This window comes from Cetorhinus maximus, chromosome 1 (assembly GCF_964194155.1).
Source record: "Cetorhinus maximus chromosome 1, sCetMax3.hap1.1, whole genome shotgun sequence".
In the NCBI taxonomy this organism is placed as follows: Eukaryota; Metazoa; Chordata; class Chondrichthyes; order Lamniformes; family Cetorhinidae; genus Cetorhinus; species Cetorhinus maximus.
This window is the reverse complement of record NC_135879.1, coordinates 54,464,200-54,489,505: the sequence shown is the minus strand read 5'-3', so window position 1 is coordinate 54,489,505 and position 25,306 is coordinate 54,464,200. Positions and strand designations below refer to the sequence as shown.

The 25,306-nt window shown below is 44.0% G+C and overlaps 1 protein-coding gene across 1 annotated transcript in view; it reads left to right on the top strand.

The window, feature by feature from the left end:
• frem3 (Fras1 related extracellular matrix 3) overlaps positions 1–25,306 on the top strand; it is a 237,422-nt gene that overhangs the window by 191,955 nt on the left and 20,161 nt on the right. The window contains exons 13-19 of the mRNA XM_078555493.1: positions 6,721–6,879; positions 7,241–7,544; positions 13,162–13,293; positions 16,038–16,369; positions 19,967–20,159; positions 23,005–23,109; positions 24,478–24,605. Coding sequence (XP_078411619.1) covers positions 6,721–6,879; positions 7,241–7,544; positions 13,162–13,293; positions 16,038–16,369; positions 19,967–20,159; positions 23,005–23,109; positions 24,478–24,605 — 1,353 coding nt within the window. The remainder of the gene's footprint in view (positions 1–6,720; positions 6,880–7,240; positions 7,545–13,161; positions 13,294–16,037; positions 16,370–19,966; positions 20,160–23,004; positions 23,110–24,477; positions 24,606–25,306) is intronic.

Sequence of the window (25,306 nt, the reverse complement as noted above, 5' to 3'; positions counted from 1 at the left end):
ATCAAGGCGCCAGTAGGTGAGCCCGGTGCCTTTGTCAACAGGAAGGGCTTCCACTCCATGAACGTGCAGATAGTGTGTGATCACAGGATGCAGATTCTACAAGTCTGTGCAAGGTACCCAGGCAACTCCCACGACGCCTGCGTCCTCAGACACTCCCAGGTGCCGGGGCTCTTCAGTGCTCTGGCCCGGCTGGATGGATGGCTGCTGGGTGACAAGGGCTATCCCCTCAGAAGATGGCTCATGACGCCTCTCCACCATCCAAGAACAGAAGCTGAGCAGTGGTACAATAGGAGCCACGGCTCCACAAGGGCTGTGGTGGAGAGAGCCATCGGTCTTCTCAACATGCGCTTCCGATGCCTGGACCTTTCAGGGGGCGCACTCCAGTACCCTCCAGATCGTGTGTCACTGATAGTGGTTGCATGCTGCGCTCTCCACAATCTTGTGCTGGAAAGTGGGGACGCTGTGGATGAAGAAGATGTAGATGCAGTGGCTGCGGCTGCACACGATGAGTCCAGCATTGAGTCCGAGGATGAGCACGCACAGGGAAATGCTAAGTGGGTAGACGCTGACCCGGGCATGCTCCAGGGAGGCAGGGACACCCGGGAGGCTTTAATCCAACGAACCTTCAGCTGGCCCGCCACATATGGACCCCCAACACAAGCCTGAGCCTCATTGCGGGTCAACACAAAAGCACCAGTGATAAACCCGTGGTGTGCCTAGGGTGCCTTATGTTTACGTTTTCGGATGCTATGCCTTGACGCTGCCCCCTCGCTGGGACTGGTATCTGAGCCAGCCTGCTCACTCTGCTGTCCTGTTGGCCTCGATGACCTTGGCGGCCGTCCTCTGGCCCATGGGGCCTGTGCTGGCCCCGGCTGGGAGGGAGTGGCCAGTTCCACAGCTGGCATCTCCCCGGTTGTCGCAGCCTCACCGGATGAAAGTCACTGGCAGAGGGTTGGAGGAGCTGTTGCCCTCATCTGGAGCGCCCTGAGAGGAGCCCGCAGAGATGACAGGCAGCTGCTGCCCCGATGTGAGGTTGCTTCGGACCTCCCTGCTCACCATGGATGGATGGGCACTGAGCTGGGAAACTTGGTGCCCAGACCATCTCCTACACTGGCACTGACCAGCTGAGGTCAATGCCGATGTGAGGGCTTGCAGGTCCGACCGCAACCCCAGGAAGCCCTGATTGTTCTCCTGGAGGAGCCTCTCCATGAGAGTCGCCCCCACTCACTCCATGGAGGGCACATGGTGCTCGGCCATGAGGCTCATTGCATCGGTGATCTGCGTGGACTCCTCCAACACGGGCACCATGCCACGCATTGCCTCATGTATCTCCGCCAGATCCTCCCGCATACCCTGCTGGACTTCCAGTGTTTGCTGCCTTGCGGACGACTCCAGAGGCACATCATCAGCCACCGACTGAGCATGTGCCTGTTCCCCTGCAGTCCTCCGACTGCTGGTGCCATGGGCACTGTCTGTCTCTGCCAGCTCCTCCAGCGACTGTGAAGTGCCATCACCGCTGTGCCCCGGGCACTAGTTGTTGATCTAATTCCCACCGAAGTGCTAGGATCTGCTCTGGTGCCTGCCTGGCAGAGATGGTGTGACGCTGGTGAGTCTGAGACTTCAGTGCCCTCAGGTGTGAGAAGGGGCCCTGCTGCTCCTCCTCCTGGCCCTGCTCCTCAGGGCAGCATCTGTGGAGAGAGAAACAGAGTTAACATTTTGAGTCCTTCTGAAGAAGAGTCATATGGACTCGAAACGTTAACTCTGTTTCTCCCTCCACAGATGCTGCCAGACCTGTTGGGTTTTTCCAGCATTTCCTGTTTTTATCTCAGATTTCCATCTTCCGCAGTATTTTGCTTTCATCTGTAGGTGTGCTGTCTTGGGTTTCCAAAAGGCATCTGATAAGGTCTCACATCAAAGGTAACTACACCAAATAAGACCTCGTCATGTAGTGGGTAACATAATAACATGATGCCGAGATGGATCATTCACTCAGCACTTCTGGCTAAAGGTTGTATCAAATACGTCAGCCTTATCTTTCACACTCAGGTGCTGGGCTCCTTCATCATTGGGGATGGGGACATTTGTGGAGCCTCCTCCTACAGTGAGTTGTTTAATTGTCCACCACCATTCACGACTGGATGTGGCAGGACTGCAGAGCTTAGATCTGATCCGTTGGGTTTGGGATTGCTTACCTCTGTCTATCACTTGCTGCTTCCGCTGTTTGGCACACAAATAGTCCTGTGTTATAGCTTCACCAGGTTGACACCTCATTTTTAGGTATGCCTGGTGCTAATCCTGGCATGCCCTCCTGCACTCTTCACTGAACCAAGGCTGATGGCAATGGTAGAGTCGGGGATATGCCAGGCCATGAGGTTATAGATTGGGTTTGAGTACAATTCTGGATAGCCAGTCTTGAGTTGCCAGATCTGTTTGAAATATATCCCATTTAGCATGGTGGTAGTGCCACACAACACAATGGAGGGTATCCTCAATGTGAAGGTGGGACTTGGTCTCCACTATGACTGTGCGGTGGTCACTCCTACCGATATTGCCATGGACAGATGCATCTGCGGCAGACAGGTTGGCGAGGATGAGGTCAAGTATATTTTTCCTTCTTGTTGGTTCCCTCACCACCTGCCGCAGACCCAGCCTAGCAGCTATGTCATTTAGGACTTGGCCAGCTTATTCAGTAGTGGTGCTACCGAGCCACTCTTGGTGATGGAAATTGAAGCCCCCACCCAGAGTACATTCTGTGTCCTTGCCACCCTCAGTGCTTCCTCCAAGTGGTGTTCAACATGTAGGAGCACTGATTCACCAGCTGAGGGAGGGCAGTACATGGTAATCAGCAGGAGGTTTCCTTGTCATAAGACCATAAGACATAGGAGCAGAAATTGGGCCATTCGGCCCATCGAGTCTGCTCCGCCATTCAATCATGGCTGATAAGTTTCTCAACCCCATTCTCCCGCCTTCGCCCCATAACCTTTGATCCCCTTACCAATCAAGAACCTATCTATCTCGGTCTTAAACACACTCGATGTCCTGGCCTCCACAGCCTTCTGTGCCAATGAATTCCATAGATTCACCACTCTCTGGCTAAAGAAGTTTCTCCTCATCTCTGTTCTAAAAGGTCTTCCCTTTACTCTGAGGCTGTGCCCTCGAGTCCTAGTCTCTCCTACTAATGGAAACATCTTCCCCACATCCACTCTATCCAGGCCTTTCAGTATTCTGTAAGTTTCAATCAAATCCCCCCTCATCCTTCTAAACTCCATCGAGTATAGACCCAGAGTCCTCAAATGTTCGTCATATGTTAAGCCTTTCATTCCTGGGATCGTTCTCGTAAACCTCCTCTGGACCCTCTCCAGGGCCAGAACATCCTTCCTGAGGTACGGGGCCCAAAATTGCTCACAATATTCTAAATGTGGTCTGACCAGAGCCTCATAAAGCCTCAGCAGCACATCCCTGCTTTTATATTCTAGTCCTCTCGAAATAAATGCCAACATTGCATTTGCCTTCCTAACTACCGACTCAACCTGCAAGCTAACCTTAAGAGAATCCTGGACTAGGACTCCCAAGTCCCTCTGCACTCCAGATTTCTGAATTCTCTCCCCATTTAGAAGATAGTCTATGCCTCTATTCTTCCTACCAAAGTGCATGACCTCACACTTGCCCACGTTGTATTCCATCTGCCACTTCTTTGCCCATTCTCCTAACCTGTCCAAATCCTTCTGCAGCCTCCCCGCCTCTCAATACGACCTGTCCCTTCCTCCACCTATCTTTGTATCATCTGCAAACTTAGCCAGAATGCCCTCAGTTCCTTCATCTAGATCATTAATGTATAAAGTGAAAAGTTGTGGTCCCAACACTGACCCCTGCGGAACGCCACTAGTTACCGGCCGCCATCCTGAGAAGGACCCCCTTATCCCCACTCTCTGCCTCCTGCCAGACAGCCAATCTTCTAACCATGCTAGTACCTTGCCTCTAACACCATGGGTTCTTATCTTACTGAGCAGCCTCCTGTGCGGCACCCTGTCAAAGGCCTTCTGGAAGTCCAAGTAGATAACATCCATTGGCTCTCCTTTCTCTAACCTACTCGTTACCTCCTCAAAGAATTCTAACAGATTTGTCAGGCATGACCTCCCCTTGATGAAACCATGCTGACTTTGCCCTATTTTACCATGCACATCCAAGTATTCTGAAATCTCATCCTTAATAATGGACTCTAGAATCTTACCAATGACCGAGGTCAGGCTAATCGCCCTGTAATTTCCGTCTTTTGCCTCACTCCCTTCTTAAACAGGGGGGTTATATTAGCGATGTTCCAGTCCTCTGGGACCCTCCGACTCGAGTGATTCCTGAAAGATCACCACTAACGCCGGCACTATCTCTTCAGCCATCTCCTTCAAAACTCTGGGGTGTAATCCATCTGGTCCAGGTGATTTATCCACCTTCAGACCTTTCAGTTTTCCTAGCACCTTCTCCTTGGTAATGGCCACCATACTCACCTCTGCCCCCTGACTCTTTTGAACTTTGGGGATGTTACTCGTGTCTTCCACCGTGAAGACTGATGCAAAGTATCTATTCAGTTCCTCTGCCATTTCTTTGTTCCCCACTACTACTTCTCCAGAGTCATTTTCCAGCGGCCCAATGTCCACTTTTGCCTCTCTCTTATCCTTTATATATCTAAAAAAACTCTTGCAATCTTCTTTTATATTACTGGCTAGTTTACCCTCATATTTAATCTTCTCCCTCCTTATTTCTTTTTTAGGTGTCCTCTGTTGGTCTTTGTAGACTTCCCAATCCCCTGGTTTCCCACTGCTCTTCGCCGCATTGTATGCTTTCTCTTTAGCTTTTATGCTGTCCCTGACTTCCCTTGTCAGCCATGGTTGCCTCATCCTCCCTTTAGTATGCTTCTTCTTCCTAGGGATGAATTTTTGCTGTGTCTCCCAAATTACTCCCAGAAACTCCTGCCATTGCTGTTCCACTGTCTCTCCTGCTAGGCTCATCTCCCAGTCAATTCTGGCCAGCTCCTCCCTCATGCCTCTGTAGTTGCCTTTATTCAACTGTAATACCATTACATCTGATTCCAGCTTTTTCCTCTCAAATTGCAGGGTGAATTCTATCATATTATGGTCACTTCCTCCTAAGGGTTCCTTCACCTTAAGCACCCTTATCAAATCTGCCTCATTACACATCACTAAATCTAGAATTGCCTGTTCCCTAATGGGCTCCAACACAAGGTGCTCCAAAAAGCCATCTCGTAGACAAATTCCTTTTCTTGGGATGTCCATGTTTGACCTGATGCCATGAGATTTCATGGAGTCTGGAGTTAATGCTGAGGACTTCCAGGGCAACTCCCTCCCGACTGTATAACACTGTGCCGCCAGCTCTACTGTCACCCAGGGCTGGTGATGGTGGCGCCTGGGACATTATCTGTAAGGATAATCCCGTGAGGATGGCTATGTCAGGCTGTGAGACAGTTCTCACAATTTTGGCACCAACCCCCAGATGATAATAAGGAGGATTTTGCAGGATCGACAGGGCTGAGATTGCTGTTTCCAGTGCCCAGGTCGATGCCAAGTGGTCCGGTTTCATTCCTTTTTTGTGACTTTGTAGCGGTTTGAGTGGCTTGCTAGGTCATTTCAGAGGGCATTTTAAGAGTCAACCACATTGCTGTGGGTCTGGAGTCATGTGTAGGCCAGACCAGGTAAGGACGACAGATTTCCTTCTCTTAAGTTAACCAGATGGGTTTTTACCATATGGTCATCATCAGGCTTTTAATTGAATTAAAATTCTGCCATCTGCCATGACAGGATTTGAACCCAGGCCCCCCAGAGCATCAGCCTGGGTTGCTGGAGCATTAATCTAGCAATAGTATCACTACTCCATCACCTGCCCATAATGACAGCTCTGGTTTTCTACACAGATGGGTATCAGTGGCCATCTTGCATTGACACCACCTTCTCGCTATGTATGGACAATTTTTGCAGCTTTTTTGTGCTTTATTTTATTATTTTCAGGTCTGCAGCTTCCTGAAGCGGCTGTCTGCCTTCAGGGTGCTCTCTTGCAGCACCAACCTGCGCCCGCGGTGACATCGTCGCCCATCCTCTTCCCGCCCCCACCCCGGCAGCACTGAGCTTCTCGGCGCACGATTCCTGCTGGCTCCCCATTAATTGGCCAGCCGGCATGAAATCACAGCTGGGGGCCAATCGCGGTCGGGGGCCCGTTTCCCGACTGCTCCCTTGCCCGTTTCCTGACTGTTCCTTTGCCCGCTAATCACATGCACCCAACAAAGGAAAACTTCAGGCCTTTGACTTTGTGAGAAATGCTGAGCACAGTAGGATTTTTCTCTGTGCGATTATATGTATAAGTTAATTTAATGTTCATCAGCCTGAAGACATATTCAGTTTGTTAAACTAATGTTAAAATACTTTCTGACAATGGTATCTTTTTATTTCATTTGATGTTTTTATCAGCTGTTCTATCCTGGTTCCAAAAGTCTTTAAAATGATGCCGTGAAGTTTCCTGTAACCGCCTTGTGATTGTTATTGCTTTTAGTGACCAAAATGATGTGGTGTATTTGAAAGTAAAGGATTCCATTGTACTAGTTTTACTGATTCTGTGCTCCAACTGCTTAGAGAAAACATTTCAATCAGAGTCTGATGTTCATTTATTATATATAGGTGACTGTGCCTGTGTTTTATTTATTTCCCACTCATTTAGATGAGCAAAGCTATTGTGTACATTGAAGAAATGGACAGTGTGGCCGATGTCACCTTCCCAGCTGTCCCACAGGTTGTCTCACTCCTGACATACGATGACACTGCCAAAGCAAAAGAAGCTCCCAATCCACCAGCCGGCTACCCTGCAGTCTGCGTTACGGTAAGAACTGTTTTATAAAAAATTGTTTTGAATATTATAAATGATCATTATTATTGAGAATAATATAAAGAAATTAAATTAGAAAATGCAGCTTTTCTGTGAGTTTGTGCTGCTTTAACAGTTAAACATCCACCAGGCATCAGATTTTATCACCACACAATCTACTTGATATTTTCCTGCTGACCTATTCCGCACAGCTCCCTGGGCACTAGAGCGGATGGCTAGCCTGGCTTCAAGCATTCCAGCAATGCTATAGTACAACTAGCTGCTAGAAGATGTCCCCTGCCACCTTCTAATACCCTGAGTTTTTAATTTGATGCTGTTTAGTCATAGAGCTTACATTTTATCTTTCCTTCTGCAGGCCTGCAATCCAAAGTATTCAGACTATGATAAGACTGGGTCGATCTGTTCGGCTGAGAATATTAATGACACTTTGACCCAATACCGTTGGCTTGTCAGTGCTCCCACTGGCCAGGATGGAGTGACCAGCCCCATGCGTGAAGTGGATTCCAACACATTCTTCACCAGCACCAAGCTCATCACCTTAGATTCTATCTACTTCCAGGCAGGCTCCAGGGTGCAGTGTGCTGCCCGAGCTTTCACTGCCACTGGTGACGCAGGTCTGGAGCTTCTCAGTCCCATCAGTACAATCAGCAAGGAAGATGGTAAGCAGGCAGGTCAACATAAGATTTGAAAGTTTCACTTAACATCTTTTGCCAACTCTCCCCATGTTTCCTTCTTTAAAAAATATGCTAATTTAAAAATATTTTTCATCTTCTCCATGTTTCCTGATTCATTGCTCTTGAACCTCAGCTAAATGGGCATTCCCCATGTGTGAGAGTTAGCAAACTATTTGCCCATGGGGGAAGTGGGGTATCGCAGCTCAATTTGACCGCCCCTTCATCCATTGCTCACACATGCAAACTTTCCATTGGGGAATTTATCCCTGGCACCTTGACCAATATTTACTCCTTAATCAACAACAAAAAGCCGATTATCTGGCCATCATCAGATTGCTATTTGTGCAAGTTTCATGTATGCAAATTGGCTGCTGCGTTTCCTCCATAACATCAGTGACTACACTGCAAAAGTACTTTGTTGGCTGTAAAGTGCTTTGGGACACCCCAAAATCTGTCTTTTTGTTTTAGGGGTCACTGAAGACAATTGCAATTCTGCTGAGATCAACTAATTCAGTGCCGAACATGTTAGAATCTGGTCTGTCACTTCACCAACTGGGACACTGGCAGAGTTTTTTCCTTGCAGATGACTGCCTTGAACTATTGTTATGCTATTTAGTGGGGAGATGATAGTATAGTGGCAATATCACTAGACTAGTAATCCAGAGGCCTGGGTTAATGTCCTAGAGATATGGGTTCAAATCTTACCTGGACAGTTGGTGGAATTTGAATTAAGTTAATAAATCTGGAATTGAAAGCTAGTCTCAATAATTGTGACCATGAAACTATCATTGATTGTTGTAAAAAAGCTTCACTAATGTTCTTTAAGGAAGGAAATCTTCTGCCCTGGTCTGGTCTTGTTACTCCAGACCCACAACAATGTGGTTAACTCTTAATTGCCCTCTGAAATGGCCTAGTAAGCCACTTAGTTCAAGGACAATTAGGGATGGGTAACAAATGATAGGATTTTAAAAAAAATGGTTAGAGGGGGATGTGGGTGGGGCACAAACAAATCAGGTCCAGGTATTAATTGTGTTGCTCTGTTGGTGAGCTCTGAGCAGGAGGAAGACCTGCAGGTCTTTTTTCCTTTTTACTTGCCTGTCCCATGACAGTTGAACTCACTCCATTGGAAAAGAGTGTAAAAGCTGGTCAAAACTGATAATTAAGTTAACTTGTGTAGTCAATAGTGCATTGTTCTAGCACTTGGACTGTTAGCGAGCCTCCAAAATGCTACAACTTTAAGTTTGCACCACTTTTGGAGGAATTTGCAGAATTGGCAGAATCCCAGACAAAATGATGTCACTGACCATTTTCAGCTGCTTGCTGCATTTCTTCAGAAGTTCCACTGATTTCCAAATGTAGAATCCCCACAGAAATTCCGTACCTTTTTGTAAAAGTCACTGTTCGAATAACAGTGTTTCAAAACACATAGTTGAACTTAAGATCAGTGAAAAGTAATTCTGAAAAAAAATTGTCACCCAGCTTTTGAATTCATCCTCTATGCCTTTCTTTTAAGCTGACAAATAATGCAGCACTTACTAACTTAAACTTTATCCCTCATTGTGTTTGACAAATGTACCATGCATAGCTGATGTTACATGAAACAAACAGCAGGGGGAAGAGTTTCATGTGTTAATGCATTCATTCAAGTATTATGCATTACTGTGGCATCATTACAGTAACTTGGTTTTTATACTTATCACATGATTGACTTGTCTCATATGAACAGCTCCTGCTTTAAAGTCTTATTGGTCACAGGAAATCAGTATTCTGAAGACTGTGGAGAAAAAGACAGAGTTAACGTTCTGAGTCTGTATGACTTCTTCAGAGCTAAAGAAAAGTAAAAATGTGGTGAAATTTATACTGTTTAAGGGGGGGTGGAGCAGGCGAAGCTGGATAGGAGGCCAGTGATAGGTGGAGGCAAAGGAGAGATTGACAAAAAGTCATAAACACAAGGACAAAGGGGGTGTTAGTGGTATTGGTAAGGGCTAAAGGAGGTGCTGATAGTGGCATTAAGGTCAGAAAGCAGAATGTGATAATAGCAGGATAAGGGTAAGCACTCTGGAAAGAACAACATGAACAAGTAACAGATGGTCCTAGTGGGGGTAGGGGGAGGGGATGGTGGTGGGAAAAAATATTGAAAATAGGATAAAAGGTGGGGATAAAACAATGAATAAAAATGAAAATAAATAAAAAAATAATAAGTGGATAAAAAATAAAAATAAAAATGAATATGAGAAAAAGGGGATGAAAAAGGGGTGGGGAGGAGGAGAGAGTTCATGGACAGAAGTTGTTGAACTCAGTGTTAAGTCTGGAAGGCTGTAAAGTGCCTAATCGGAAGATGAGGTGCTGTTCCTCCAGTTTGCATTGAGCTTCACTGGAACATTGCAGCAGGCCAAGGACGGACATGTGGGCATGAGAGCAGGGTGGTGTGTTGAAATGGCAAGCGACAGGGAGGTCTGGGTCATTTGCAGACAGACCGAAGGTGTCCCGCAAAGCGGAATATGATAGCAAAGCAGACTGCTTTTGGTCTCTCCAATGTAGAGGAGACCACATTGGGAGCAGTGAATGCAGTAGACTAACTTGAGGGAAGTGCAAGTGAAGCTTCACCTGAAAGGAGTGTTTGGGCCCTTGGGCAGTGAGGAGGGAGGAGATAAAGGGGCAGGTGTTGCACCCTCTGCGATTGCATGGGAAGGTGCCATGGAGGGGATGAGGTGTTAGGGGTGATGGAGGAGTGGACCAGGGTATCCCGGAGGGAACGGTTCCTACGGAATGCCGACAGGGGTGGTGAGGAGAAGATGTGTTTGGTGTTGGCGTCATGCTGGAGTTGGTGGAAATGGCGGAGGATGATCCTTTGAATGCGGAGGCTGGTGGGGTGAAAAATGGGGACAAGGGGGACCCTATCAAGGTTCTGGGAGGGAGGGGAAGGTGTGAGGGCAGAGGCACGGGAGATGGGTCGGATGCGGTTGAGGGCCCTGTCAACCACCGTGGGTGGGAAACCTCGGTTAAGGAAGAAGGAAGACATGTCAGAAGCGCCGTTTTAGAAAGTGGCATCATCAGAACAGATGCGACAGATGCGAAGGAACTGAGAGAATAGGATGGAGTCCTTACAGGAAGCGGGGTTTGAGGAGCTGTAGTCGAGGTAGCTGTGGGAGTCGGTAGGCTTGTAATGAATATTGGTGGACAGCCTATCACCAGAAATTGAGACAGAGAGGTCATGGAAGGGAAGTGTTGGAGATGGACCATGTGAAGCTGATGGAGGGGTGGAAATTAGAAGCAAAATTGATACATTTTCTCAGGTCCAGACGACGGCATGACATGGCACCGAAGCAGTCATCGATGTACCGGAGAAAGGCAGGGGACCTGAGTAGGACTGGAACAAGGAATGTTTCACATACCCCATAAAGAGACTGGCAGAACTGGGACCCATGCGGGTACCCATAGCCACACCTAAGACAAGTTTAAGGAGAAATTGTTCACTGAGACAACAAGTTCAGCCAGACGGAGGAGAGTGGTGGTGGATGGGGATTGTTCAGGCCTCTGTTTGAGGAAGAAGCGGAGAGCCCTCAGACCATCCTGGTGGGGGATGGCGGTGTAGAGGGATTGGACATCCATGATGAAGAGGAGGCGGTTAGGGCCAGGGAACTGGAAATTGTTGATGTGATGTAGGGTGTCAGAGGAATCGCAGATGTAGGTGGGAAGGGACTGGACAAGGGGAGAGAGAACGGAGTCAAGGTAGCAAGAAATGAGTTCCGTGGGGCAAGAACAGGTTGACATGATCGGTCCTGTTTGTGGATTTTGGGAAGGAGGTAGAAGTGGGCTGTCCGAGATTGGGAGACTATGAGGTTGGAAGCTGTGGAGGAAAGACCTCCAGAGGAGATGAGGTCAGTGACAGTTCTGGAAACAATGGCCTGATGTTCAGTGGTGGGGTCACGGTCCAGGGGGAGGTAGGAGGAAGTGTCTGAGAGTTGGCGCTCAGCCTCTGCGAGGTAGAGGTGAGTACGCCAGATAACAACAGCACCACCCTTGTCAGCAGGTTTGATAACAAAGTCAGGGTTGGACTTGAGAGAACGGAGTGTGGCAAGTTCAGAAGGAGACAGGTTAGAGTGGGTGAGAGGAGCAGAGAAATTGAGACGGCCGATGTCACACCGACAGTTCTCACTGAAAAGATCAAGAGCAGGTTAGAGGCCAGAGGGAGGGGTCCAGGTGAAGGGAGAATACTGGAGGCCGGTGAAAGGATCCTTTGAACAGGGGGAGGACTCCTGTCCAAAGAAGTGAGCATGGAGACAAAGGCGGCGGAAGAAGAGTTCAGCATTGTGCCGAGCCCGGAATTCATTGAGGTGAGGGCGTAAGGGTATGAAACTCAGTCCTTTGCTGAGCACTGAATGTTCAGCATCAGAGAGGGGAAGGTCAGGGGGTATGGTGAATACATGACAAGGGCTCGGATTAGAAGAAGGGATGGGGTCAGAGGGACGGGAAGTGGTGGAGGGTCCTGGATGGACATTGGTATCAATGAGTTGTTGGAGCTTGCGTTCCTTAGCACCTGAAAGAAAGAGACAAAGTTTCTTGTTAAGGCGTCGGATGAGACGAAGAATAAAATGAAACTGGGGGCAAGGACAGCTTTGAGATAAGGTGAGTTGGCGCTGCTGGAGGGAGAGGTCGAGTGTGTTAATATGGCGGCGCTCGGCACTGAGTGTGCATCTCAGGATGTGACGAGAACAGCAGTCCAAAGAGCATATTCATTATAATTTTTAAATTTTTATTTTTATCCTCTTATTTTTAATTTTATTTATTTTCATTTTTATTCATTGTTTTATACCCACTTTTTATCCTATTTTCGATCTTTTTTCCCACCACCTTCCCCTCCCACCACCCCATCCCCACAAGGGCCATCTGTCACTTGTTCATGTTGCTCCTTCCAGAGTGCTTACCCTTGTCTAGCTATTATCACATTCTGCTTTCCATCCTTAATGCCACCATCAGCACCTCCTTTAGCCAGTACCACCACCATTAACACTCCTTTGCCCTTTTGTTCATGACATCTCTGGCAATGCCTCCTTTGCCCCCACCTATCACTGACCTTCTATCCAGCTTCACCTGCTTCACCCCACCTTAAACAGTATAAATTTCACCACGTTTCCACTTCCCTTTAGCTATGAAGAAGAGTCATACGGACTCGAAACGTTAACTCTGTCTTTCTCTGCACAGATGCTGTCAGACCCGCTGAGTCAGCATTTTTTTGGTTTTGCTTCAGATTTCCAGCATCCGCAGTATTTTGCCTTTATCTTTCTGAAGACTGTGTTGATTAAAAAAAGAATTCTACTCTTATAAATTATTTTTGAATCCTGATTTTCTGAGTTAAGAAGTTCTGAAAATCCATTTGTATAATAAAATTAGCAATAATTATTACACAGCACCAAGACAAAAATTGTTTCTACACTGCTTTCCCCTTACTATCAATCAATTCCAACAGTGGGGAACTGGTGCTGTTGGTCACTATACTTTAAACAGTATCTCAAGACTTGCTGGTTCAGTGATGCTATTCATGAGGAAAGATGGTTTATGTGATTATAGCTGGAAATTCCCACATGGTTCTTGTTCCCAGGTCTTTGCCAGCCACGTGTTCCGGGAGCAGTTGGCGCGGAGCCTTTCTCTGCAAAGTTGCGTTACACTGGTTCAGACGACCCTGACCATCCAAACCTTATCAAGCTCACTGTGACGATGCCTCACATGGATGGTAACTGTATCTTTACTGTCATGTTTGTCCAATGTCCTTTTCCACCATCTCCTCTTCTCATTGCTTTTGATGCCTTTAGCATCAGCCTTGCCAGCTCCTGAACCATTGGTATTTTATGTGAATAACAAAAAGTCAGCAACTGTTTAAAAAAGATACATCGACTTATAGTTTATTTTTATTTTCATATTTAGTGAGGAACAAGTAAAGGGCCAGGGCTCATAGTACAGTTAAGCCAAGGCTAAAACAGTAAAAAGGAAGGTGCAGTAAATGACAATAGAGTGATTAGCTGGCACTAAGCTAGGTTTTAAAAGAAAGGAGGAAAGCCCTGATGGATTCAGGCTTTCTGCAACTTTGAGATCTTGGAAAAGATTGCCTTTAACAATGTCAGAAAAAAGAATGTGAAGGGTGGCACATTTCAAGCTTAGAATGAACACAAGAATAAAGTTTAGAGGACCATTGGTATTATCAAAAAAATACAGAGCGAGAGGAAGCTGACAATAGAGAACGGGATGGAAATTCAGCTTGGGCAGTTTTACAAAACAAGCAGAATGCCCTTGCCACCCTCTATACACCCGCTAGACATGCAGTCCCATTGATTCCACTGCTAAAGGCAGATTTCTACATGGAGAGAAGTTGGAGCTGGGGAATACACAGGAGGCCTCAGCCTGCCAATAAATGCTGATGAATCATGACACTAGTACATAAACACATCCCTGCAACCTAGGACAGCTGATGGTCAATAATAAAAATAGATAACACAGCAGACCTGTTGACATCAAAAATAGAAGAAATAGATTAACTTTTGGAGCACAGATCTATCGACAGGACCAGTTTTCTGATGCAGAAAGTAATCTTAGGACTCAAGAATTTATTGTGAGCAATGCTGTCAACCGCCCCTCCGCCAAATTCCTCTCTCTGCTATTTTAAATCGATTATTGCCTTCAGTAAATTAGCGGAGGGAGGGATTTGCTATGAATGCACTAACTGTGCAATAGTATTATTCAGGCAGGGATGATGCCCATTGGAACAACCATGTTGAGAATGTAGTGACACTCGTGGCTCAGGCCACAGTTTGTGATGTTGATGAACAACTCATAATTAATAAAGATTTGCATCATCACAAAAGAGATTAGTCTTGATTATAATAAACAGCCAATTTTACATCAACTCACTATGGGCAGAATTTTGCCTTCGTCAGGGAGGCGTGGCGGGCGGCCCCGGGAGCGGCCGGGAAACCGACTGCTGCCCGCGATTAAGCCGTGACCACGGTTTCATGCTGGCGGGCCAATTAACGGCCAGCCAGTGTGAAGCACGTGCTGCAGCGCTCAGCGCTGCGGGGTGGGGGGGCGAGTGGAGCGCGAGCACTGAAGCTCGCGCATGCGCGTGGGCAAGCGCAGTTAAAGTTCCCTGAGGCACAGAGCTGCCTGAGGGAGCTGAAGATTTTTATCAATAAAAATAAAGGTTTTAAACATAATGAAAACATGTCCCCTCATGTGACTCTGTCACATGTTAAAAATGAGTGTAAAAGGTTTTTTTTAAATCACTGGTCGAAACCTCATCCCGCCCGTAGATGAGGTTTCGCCAAAAATGCAAAGGCTGCTCGGTCTTTTCGCTCACCCGCCAACCGGACATTCGGACAGGCAGCGAAAAATTCGAATCAACTAGCTGCTTAAGAGCCTTAATAGGCATGCCGAGTGAAAAATTCTGGCCTATATCTGTCCAGCTATTCAACTTCTTCATGTCTATTGACTTCCCTTCACAATGTTCTGCTCAGTTTAGAATTGAGATTTGTGCAGTCCCTTATTTTTTTCATGTTAGACTGGTAGTGCATTCGAGATCTCCAAGGGAAATAATGAAAGGACATTTGGAAATGTATCCAAGGAAATACTGGCATTGGAGCTCAAGGAGGCTGTGCCAGACAGTAATGATTTACAAGATAGCAAATTAGCAAAATCGGGGAAAAAGCTGGTGACAAGTAGAGACGGCGGCTGGAGTTTCCACCTCTGTGCTCACCAGCCCACAGCTTTCCTGTTTGTTAAAATGAATGCAGCCTTGTGAGCACACAAGTGGAAAACCGCAGCTTGAAATGCCATTTGGGAGATAAAAAGATAGGATTCTGCCCTCTTTGAAATGAAGCCACAGAGATTCCAGAAGTAGTTTATTAGCAGGTTATAAAGCTCAAGGGTTTTAGTGTAATCCATCAGGCATGTAATACTGTAGTCTGAATTAGCCAAATCAAAATATCCAACTGTTTGGCAGCTGAGCTTTCCCTCTGACATTGGTTCCTTTTACAGGTCGAGTATCCTTTATCCGAAACTCTCAGGACCGATTGCATTTTGGATTTTGGATAATTTCAGCTTTCGGATAACACATATAAACTTATGTTACTATAGCCTAAGCCTAGGATAGCTATAGATTAAAGTAAATAAAATGGTTAGAAAAGCAAGGTGTATCACTGAATAATAAATACAGGGTACCTGGAATAAGTTTCTTTTTGACATGTTCACCAGAAAAATCACAAGGTAAACAGGGCAGACAAACAACTCGACTTCCCGTGCTGAAGGTTGTTGAGGTTCAAAAAGAGTGCGGTTTTTGGATGTGTTCGGTTTTTGGATTTACGAACAAAGGATGCTCGACCTGTACTTCAAAGTGTAGATTTTGCCAAGATATTTGCTGCAAATCCATGTGCAGTTAGAATGATCTGTTCTGTAGCATGTGCTAACTGATTGTCTTTTAATTTACAGGCATGCTCCCTGTCATCTCATCTAGGCCACTGTCCAACTTCGAGTTGACCTTAAGCCCAGATGGCACCCGGGTTGGTAACCATAAATGTTCCAATCTTTTGGATCATAATGAAGTCTCCACTCGTTATGGCTTCATTAATGATGCCACAAAGAACCCTGAGGTGATTGGAGAAACATCTCCATATCAGTACAACACTGCTCTGCGTTCTGCTAGTACTCTTCGATTCTACCGTAACCTCAATCTTGAAGCATGTCTCTGGGAATTCACAAGCTACTATGACATGTCTGAACTTCTGACTGAGTGTGGAGGCACCATCGGCACTGATGGACAGGTAAAATGGATTGTCTTTTAGGTGATTTGTTCAAACCCGTATAAAAATGGGTACAGTTATTCTTATCTGGCCTTTTAGAATAAATGGATAATGGCTCTATTAAAGTAGCAGAAAAGATAGAACTACATTAAAGTTCTATCAGCGCTCATTTAATTCTGCCCCCTTGAGTATCTTCAATTTTAAGGGTTACACCATTGGTGGCTGTGGTTTCAGCTGTCTGGGCCTTAAGATCTGAAGTTCCGCCCCTACACTTCCCTGCTTTTTACCTCACTTTTCTCCTTTAAGTTACTCCTTAAAACCAGCCTATATGATCAAACTTTTGGTCATCTGATCTAATATCTCCTTATGTGGCTTGGTGTCATTGTTTGTTTTATAATGCTCCTGTGAAGCATCTTGGGTTATTTTATTCCATTAAAGGTGCTATATAAATCTAAGTAGCTGTTGTTGCTAATGTCATTCACAGTCATTTCCAGGGTAAAGTGTTCAGTTTTAGCTAAAACGTGAATGATTAAAGAAATAATTTTCAATAATGCACTCTGAGCTGCCATCCGCTGCAAAGCTTATCAGATATTTAGGTACAAGCTCCCCATGATTTTAATATAAATGAACAGAAAAATCAGAATGGGCAATACATGAAATCTTGATACCCAGCAGGGTGTGGGTGGAGTTGTGAGTTCAGTGTTGGGCACACAATTTTAATACCCCTTAAATGAATTGAGGTTCAAATAGAATTGCAAAAATAAACAGCCTTGACAAATCCTGATGCAAATATATTTTTTGTGTACATGTGTATCAGTAAGACTTGCTTTATGTGTTTTATTAATTCAACTTGACATTATGGATCTTTGTTTAAAGCAGGCAGCAGAACATTGTATGGTTAAGATTTATTGCAGCAGAGCTACAACTGAGATAGTCATGAGACTGAGCCATTTACTTGGCTTGTTCTGTTCCAGCTCTCTCCATTCAGTTAAGAAATTAGGAACTCGCATAAGTTAGCTGCATTTGTTAACCAGTAACACAATACTGTGTGAGACCAACCAGCATTTCACCCCTAGAAAAGACCACAGTGCAGCATTACAATAAACTGGTGCACGCGCACCTCATCACAGAACCTGTTGACCAGCCTGAACATACTGTAATGAGTTAATAATAATTTGGATTCAAAAAAGATGGCACCACCTAGCATAAGGTTGATGACTAATATGAGATTGTAAAGTGTTACCACTTCATCAGATTTCCATGAGCTTTATTGGTTTGCAGCCAGTAAAGTTCTCACTACTTTCAATCCTTACTGAACGCTCCAAGCGTTCAGTTATGTTGGTCAATCAAGAGAACCCCTGAGAAAATTCCCAACACAAGTTTCGTTGCACCATTTCTAACTCTTTCTCTCGAACCTCAAATCGATATAACTCCTTACCTCCTTAACTCTCCCCTCCCGACAACCATCATGCTTTAAGATCCCAAGTTTGTTGCACCTAACTACTATTTGATTTACCTTCCCTTCCCCTAAGACTTTCATCTTGGAGGTCCCTTATAGTTTAAGCTTTGGCCTAGAATTGTTAATAATAAAGGATAGGCTCAACTTGTGGGATAATGTCTCTAAACTGATCCAACACACAAACTGTGGCTCCTCTGGTTTCTCCTGAAACAGTCAGAAAGTGACTAATTGAAAGTAAAAGTATGAACTTCAGCCTCTTATTGTAATAGTTTTTATTTGTATAGCAATTATAGTTCAATATTGAGGTTAACAAACCATTCAATGACATCAGCTGATGCAATGTGAATGGTTGTGCTGCCACCAGGAATGGATCTCCCAGGGCAGGAGTTCAGTATGTGGGCAATGGTCTGACTTGGATGGCCACAGTCACAATTTGAGATGTTCCTCATATTCCACTTGTGGAACAAATGGCCACATCTTCCCTGGCCTTCCTCAAGCAGATGAGATTTTCCATGGAAGGTTGAAACCTGGGACTTGACCACTCGGGTCATTTACCAGATTGTGGTTGGTGATGTTCTCAATTAACCAGGAAGTGTGTCATTAGGAGGCGGGGCTGTCATCAGTTTGTGGTGTGGGGAGTGTGTTCCAGTAGGGACTACAGGACTTTAGTTGAGTGTGTAGGGTTTCTTTGAGGGCCTGTGTCAATGGGAATGATTTGCTAGCTATCAGCCAGTAGTGTTCTTTGAGGAGAATGATCAGGAGGTTCAATGTGTGCTAGCACAGGAACCAACTCGAGCTGTGTTCCATCCCAGAAATAACCCTCGTGGTTTCCCAGCGGGGGATATATACCATGTTTGTGTGGCAGCTCCTGAGCCAGGCTGAGTAGCAGTACTCCCCTGTTAGGTAGACCAGGGCAAGTGAAGCAGCAAGTGGTGTGTTGGCTCTGCTGCCTCAGGTGATAGCCGCCAGGCTTCATATAAGATTCACTTTTGTCTTGGCCTTGGTTCCAGTGTTCTGGAAGTGTTGCTGGTAGGTCAATGTATGGTCAAGAGGGATGCCTAGATATGTTGGCATTGGGTCATGAGCAACTGGTTAACGTAGTTGAGTCCGGAGGATCCTATTTGCATTGATGCACAATCAAAACCTGCGTTTTCCTAAACCAGCTCAGTCACTCCTTCACAATTCATCTAGAATGGCCCTAATGAATGCTGAAGTTAATTTTATGGAAGAACAGGGGACCTCAAGCTCACTTGGCTGTACATTGTGGTTTAATTAGCTACCTACCCACTATTCCATCCTAAACAATCTGTAGCATTAGAATCAAACTGGAATAAGGTCTGTCTGGAATTGATTGCACTGTTGTTCATGTGTCTTTGGATGAGTAAAAGGAAATCGATCAAGGCTATCCCTTCATATTGCCACTATATCCACTAACAATTGGACTGAAATCTGTTCTATCTTGATTTAAGTTCATTTGAATTTCATGCAGGAGATTACATAACAGAGACTGATGTATAAACTTGATGATTGCTGTCTTTTAAGAATGTTTGGCAAAAAAAAGTACACTTCCACTGAATTTATACAATCAATGATTATTGGCACCATCTTCAAAATATTATACTAAATGTGGCTATTTTTATTTGAACAGTATGGCTTTGAATTTCTTCTCTGTTTGTGCCCAGAGACACATGTAACTTGGGCACAAATCAATTATCTGACTTAAAAGATCGCAGAATGTTGGATGTAATGAATTGAAACTTTAATTTTCGTGCTTAAAAGAAGAGGAATACATGGTGTGAATCCAGTGTTGTTCTATGTTTCTTTTTGTTCATTTTTACATTCTGGCATATTTAATGAGATTGCAAGAAATATGAGTAGGACTGAATATCAGCAGAATGGATGAAGAATATGGTGCATAGCTGGGTCCAACTTCCTTTTGTGCCCATGGAGGGAACTTCAGGCCATTAAAGGCAGCTTATGTTCTTCATATTGTGATTAAGTAAATTTAAACATTATTTTTAATTTTGCAGGTTTCCAAGGAAAGGGATTCACTCTGAAGCATTGGTTATGCTTCAGGATGCTTATGGATCTCAGTGGGTTAAGTTTCACAGTTCCTCTCCTCTTCATCGTTGTTAATTTTATTTCTGTTTGACTTGTAGGTTCTGAACCTAGTCCAGTCGTACGTCACACTTCGCGTGCCTCTTTTCGTCTCCTATGTCTTCCACTCTCCTGCTGCTGTTGGTGGCTGGCAGCACTTTGACCTGCAATCTGAACTGAAGCTCACTTTTGTGTATGATACCGCCATCTTGTGGAAGGATGGTATCGGCAGCCCCCCTGAGGCAGAACTACAAGGTATTTTAAAAGAAAATCTGGTTCAATAGTTGCTTGGATTACAGAGTACCCATACTCACAACTTCTTTGAGGAACTCTTACATTCATTTTGTTTGTAAGCCTGCCCTAGGCTGAATATTTTTGAATCGAAACACACTATGTTCAGGAATCCACTCCAGTATTGCCAGGGCTGCTAGTTGTGGGTGTAAAGCTGGTTCAGTTCCAGCTGTTTCTTGGCTGGGGATGGTCATGTTTTTAATGCCTATATCTATGTATTTTAAAGCAAACTGCTGCCTCCAACATGTAATAATAGGGAGGACATACAGTCAATACTGATATATAAAACATACTCATCAAAAGAAAAAATTGAACAGGTCCCGCCCTGGAGTCTTCTTTGCTCTTTGACATGTTGAAGTTTGGGCAGAATGGACGTTTTCCTATTTAGAACAAGACTGAATTATTGCTGCCTTTGAATTGTCTCAAACACTGCTTCTCATTCCAGTGAAGAATTGTGATCACAGCCAGTCTGCCTCTGATTTGCATGAAATGCTCATTCGAGATTAAAGCATTACCTTTCGTGTGGGGATGTGGTAATAAACAGCCAGCAGCATTACATCAGTACAAACATTCATAAATAGAGCTGCAAATCTAACCATCCACCTAAAAACCCTCCCTATAATGCATCCAACAAAACAAATCTCTGGTGCATATTGATAAATTTGAAGAAACAAGTCTAAAAGACTGACTTTTTCAGGAAGTCACCTTGATCTTATTATAGGATTAAATACACAAGATTTAGGACAAAGAACAGGAGAAACATTTTGCACAGAGGCTTGTGAGCAAAGACCAGGTCAACATTTCGATGATTGAAGGAAAAAGGAATAAAAGGGTATGGAACAGGCAGGCACATGGGATTCAGGACTATTGCTCAGGTGGAGGTTAAACAGCAATATAGACTGACTGGGCCAAACAGCCTGCTTCTGTGTTACAATTTCTTCATAACTTCTACATAGTATGCTAAACCAGTCCTTCCAGCCATTGCACTGCAGGACTCTCAGTTTGTCCCGTGTGATAAGATTGTGCTGCTCTAGACTTTATATCTGCTGTGAGTGGACTTTTTACAAAATACTAAAATGCTCTTGTTTTACATTTTATTTTGTTAAAACTAATCATTAAAAAGTTGTTATGCTGGCCTCAATACCATTGTTATATAGATCACGTCACTGGGTCAAAGAGCCTTGTCAAGCAGTTGCCAAAGTAACATTGACACTTTAAAGACTAAAGGAGGTGATAATGCAAAACAGGTCATAATGCAAAACAGGCAATAAGGAATTGGCAATCCATTTTACATCCTGCCCAATTTTCATCTTTACTGAACTAAATGGAAAAGAAAATTGAAGGGAGTTGTGAGTGGGCAACTGATTCACTATTGCCTGGTTTGTGCTGCCACTGGAGATTAGCTTCCAACATCTGACATCATGCTTTGGAACATGCTGAAAGAATGGGAAGATGTCAACAACATAGAGAAAGAAAATGTGTAAAAAATTAACTATAAGTTAACTTTGGAAGCTTGGTATTATTTTTTGGAGACATAGGAGAGAAGATATAATACTGAACATGCAATATCTTACTTTAAACATATTCTATCAGAAACTTGTACTTAATATGGTTCCAATTAATAGAATTAAGTTTAAACAGGTTAATGTCTGAATTTTGCATGAGTGCATTATGTTTCCATAAGAGTTTACGAATTCCAATTGTGTTATTCCTTCCTTATTAATTACTAGTGATATCTGGTCTTCCCTCTACAGACAGTGTTATGCCATCCCTCATATCTCCTGTTTAGATTTGGCTATTTATTTTCATTTAATTGTAGCCAGAACATTTTTTTTTCATCATTCTCAGGATACAGGTATTATTGGCAAAGCCAGCATTTATTACCAGTCTTGAGAAGGCAGTGGTGAGCCTGCTTACTCAACTGTTGCAATCTGTGTGGTGAAAATGTTTCCACAATGTTGTTAGGGAGGGAGTTCCGGGATTTGGACCCAGCGACGATATTCGTGTTTAGAATACAGGTTTCTCTTACACAATGACATTTCATCCAGCTAAGTAGAGTAGGAAATATTACTGTGAGTGTCAACAGTGGCTCAGTTGGTAGCGCTCTTATTTGAGTTTTGGGGTCTGACACTTTGTAGTGTAAGCTGTATATATGGAAGAATCTAACTGATTTGACATTGTACCTTCAAATCAATTGACTGAAGCTACTGCCGTCAAGTCATAATGGCACAGAGGAAGCCATTCAGCCCATCAAGTCCATGGCAGCTCTCTGTTGAAAAATCCAGTCAGTCCCATTCCCCCACTGTAGGTCCATAGTCCTGAAGGTGATTTCCCTCAAGTTCCCATTCAATTCCCTTTTGAAATCATTGACCGCCTTCACCCCCACCACTTTGTAGGTAGTGAGTTCAATCTAGACAATCTAGGAAGTGTCAAACAATAGATTATTTAAAGAAAGATAAGTGCAGAGGAGGGAGGGTATTCAGCTCAGCTAGTGTGTAAATAGAAACAAAACAATTATCTGCTATAACCAAGATTCTGTTTTTTAAAAGCTGTAAAAGGCAAAGAAAGATGGCTCCAACGATAATAGAAACTGTTATCAAAAACATTAAAGAATTCTACCTGTATTGTACAAGGGAACTGAAGAAAACAGAGTGAATAAAGCACTTGACTAATAATCCTTTAGATTAGTCAGTTCCTTAGTAGAATACAGACTAATTCAATTATTACTTTAATATGATTGTGTGATATCGCTTCCTAAGATCTGGAAACCTTGAATGAGGACCTGGATTGTTTGGACTACTTTGTGCAGGTGCCTTGTATCCAACCAGCATGAGGATCAATGAAGAAGGGCGACTGGTGGTAAATTTCAAGACGGAGGTTCGATTCAGAGGCCAGTTTGTTATGTCTCACCCAGGTACATAACAGAATTTCTATTAGTGGTAAATCCCCTGCGGAGACATGTGTTATTGATTCCACAAACAAGCCAACGTATGGCTGAGTTACATGATGTAAGATGCTGACTGTTTCTGTGTGATTGGCAGCCTGGAACATTCAGATTCAAAGCGACATGAGAGTGCACACAGTTCAAACAGATCCTTGAATTCAACAATGTCACTCACATGAAGAAAATTATCTGCCATGAATCTGTTTCATTGTCACAAATAATGTATCTGTTAAATCTTCTTATTATGGAGAATATGGGAAAATGTTAGACAAGTATGATTAACAAGCACTTTGCTGACACATAAGAATGAAACAAATCCTCCAATTAACTTACTGTAATCACTTCAGAAACAATTGCAAGTAATGAAGTCTTGTTTACACTGGTATTTGTGTATCGCTGAAACAAGATACATGCTGAACCTTTTCGTCACTCATCAGGTCAGTTGCAAGAATGTCAAACATAAAGAGAACAATCATTTATATTTCATGAGAAGAGAGTGCTGATTGATTGGCAAGTGGACTCTGCTTGGGGAATGCACCAGTTAACTAATGACTGACAGATAACTGCCAAGCTTTGTTAAAATTCGAACCAGACAGGTTGACTCTGATTGGTCAAGGCATTGCCTGGCGAAATAATCAGAGAATGACTGTCTCCTGTTTTGTTCAGTTGAAACAGACACAATATGTGTACATGCTCTTTCTGTCTGCAAAGAACAGAGCTCTGTGTTTTAATATTTGTAGCTTCAAGCACGCATAAGAGTGCCACACTGCGAGCTCGGCAGATAGTCTTAAATTGGTTGTCAGTGTAATTCTTATCATACTCAGGATTGATTATCGCAGAATCACATCTAATGTTGGACACTGTGTTGTGAGTTTTGTGAACAACCGAAGGGACATGTTGTTTGATACTATCTACCAGCCTTTGGGACGTACGGCATCACCGGCACTGAAATTCATATACTACATTACTCATTTGTGTGATAAGCAGAACATCTTTATGGCTTGACGGCAGCATCCTGTTAGTGACACTCTTTTCTTATGAAGTATAAATTGTTGTTCCATTTACATTTGGTATTCTTGCAAATGCCCTAATGAGAGCAAGATAAAAAGCTTTGACATGGGTCTTTTTCATCGATACTCAAGTTCTGTACTACCAAATTACTATTTGAATAGCTACTGGTACTTCTATTAATTCACTAAAAAAATGGCCAGACAAAAGAAACTGATCCTCAATCCTTTTGTGTCCTACTTAAGTTTTGTCTGCATGTGCACTTATCTTTACGTTTCTACTTTTTACTGATAGTGATTGAAGTAATATCTGCACTGCTTTGTGTTCCAGGTACCTCGCTGGCATCAATGGTAATGTCTGCTGATCACCCTGGCCTCACGTTCACACTCAGTCTTGTGCGCAGTGAGCCAACCTACAACCAGCCAACACAGCAGTGGAGTTTCATCTCTGATTTTGCTGTAAGCTTATGACGTCAACTCATTGGTATACTCTTTCCCACATCTTGACTCCCTTACGTTCTCCTCACTATGTTCCTGCCTTCATGGATTGAATCTAGGTTGCTGCCAATGTCTCACAGCTACTCAATGTCTCAAATTTCAAAATTTAAAATTCCACCCTTGTGTTTAAATCATTCGTTCTCCGATGAACTCTTTGCTTTTCTGACTTCAGGACCTTTTCTATCCCACCCACTCTTGACCCCACCCTTGACAGCCGTGTCTTCAATTACATGAGGCCAACACTTTACCTTCTTTGGCTCGGCATTCGTTTTTTCCTTATGGCTTGGTGAAGCGTCTCAAAACTTTTTTCTACATTCTAGCTGTTTAGATAAATGTAAGATGTTATTGTTGCATTAGTTAACAAGCATTAGGCACCATTGCAGGTGATAACCTTCAGGGTGTGTACCTGACAGGACTGCTGTTTTATTAAGATTGAGCATATTAGAATCCACTTCTTATTACATGATATTAGGAGAGTTTTACTGATGTTTTGGAGATTGCATTCCACGGTTCTTCTCACTGACTTTAAAAGACAGAAGCAGGAATAGACCTTTCAGTCCATTTGAGCCTGTTCTGTCATTCTATACAATCCTCGCTGATCTTCTACCCCAGCTCCACTTTCCTGCCTGCTCCCCATATCCCTCGATTCCCTAAGAAACCAA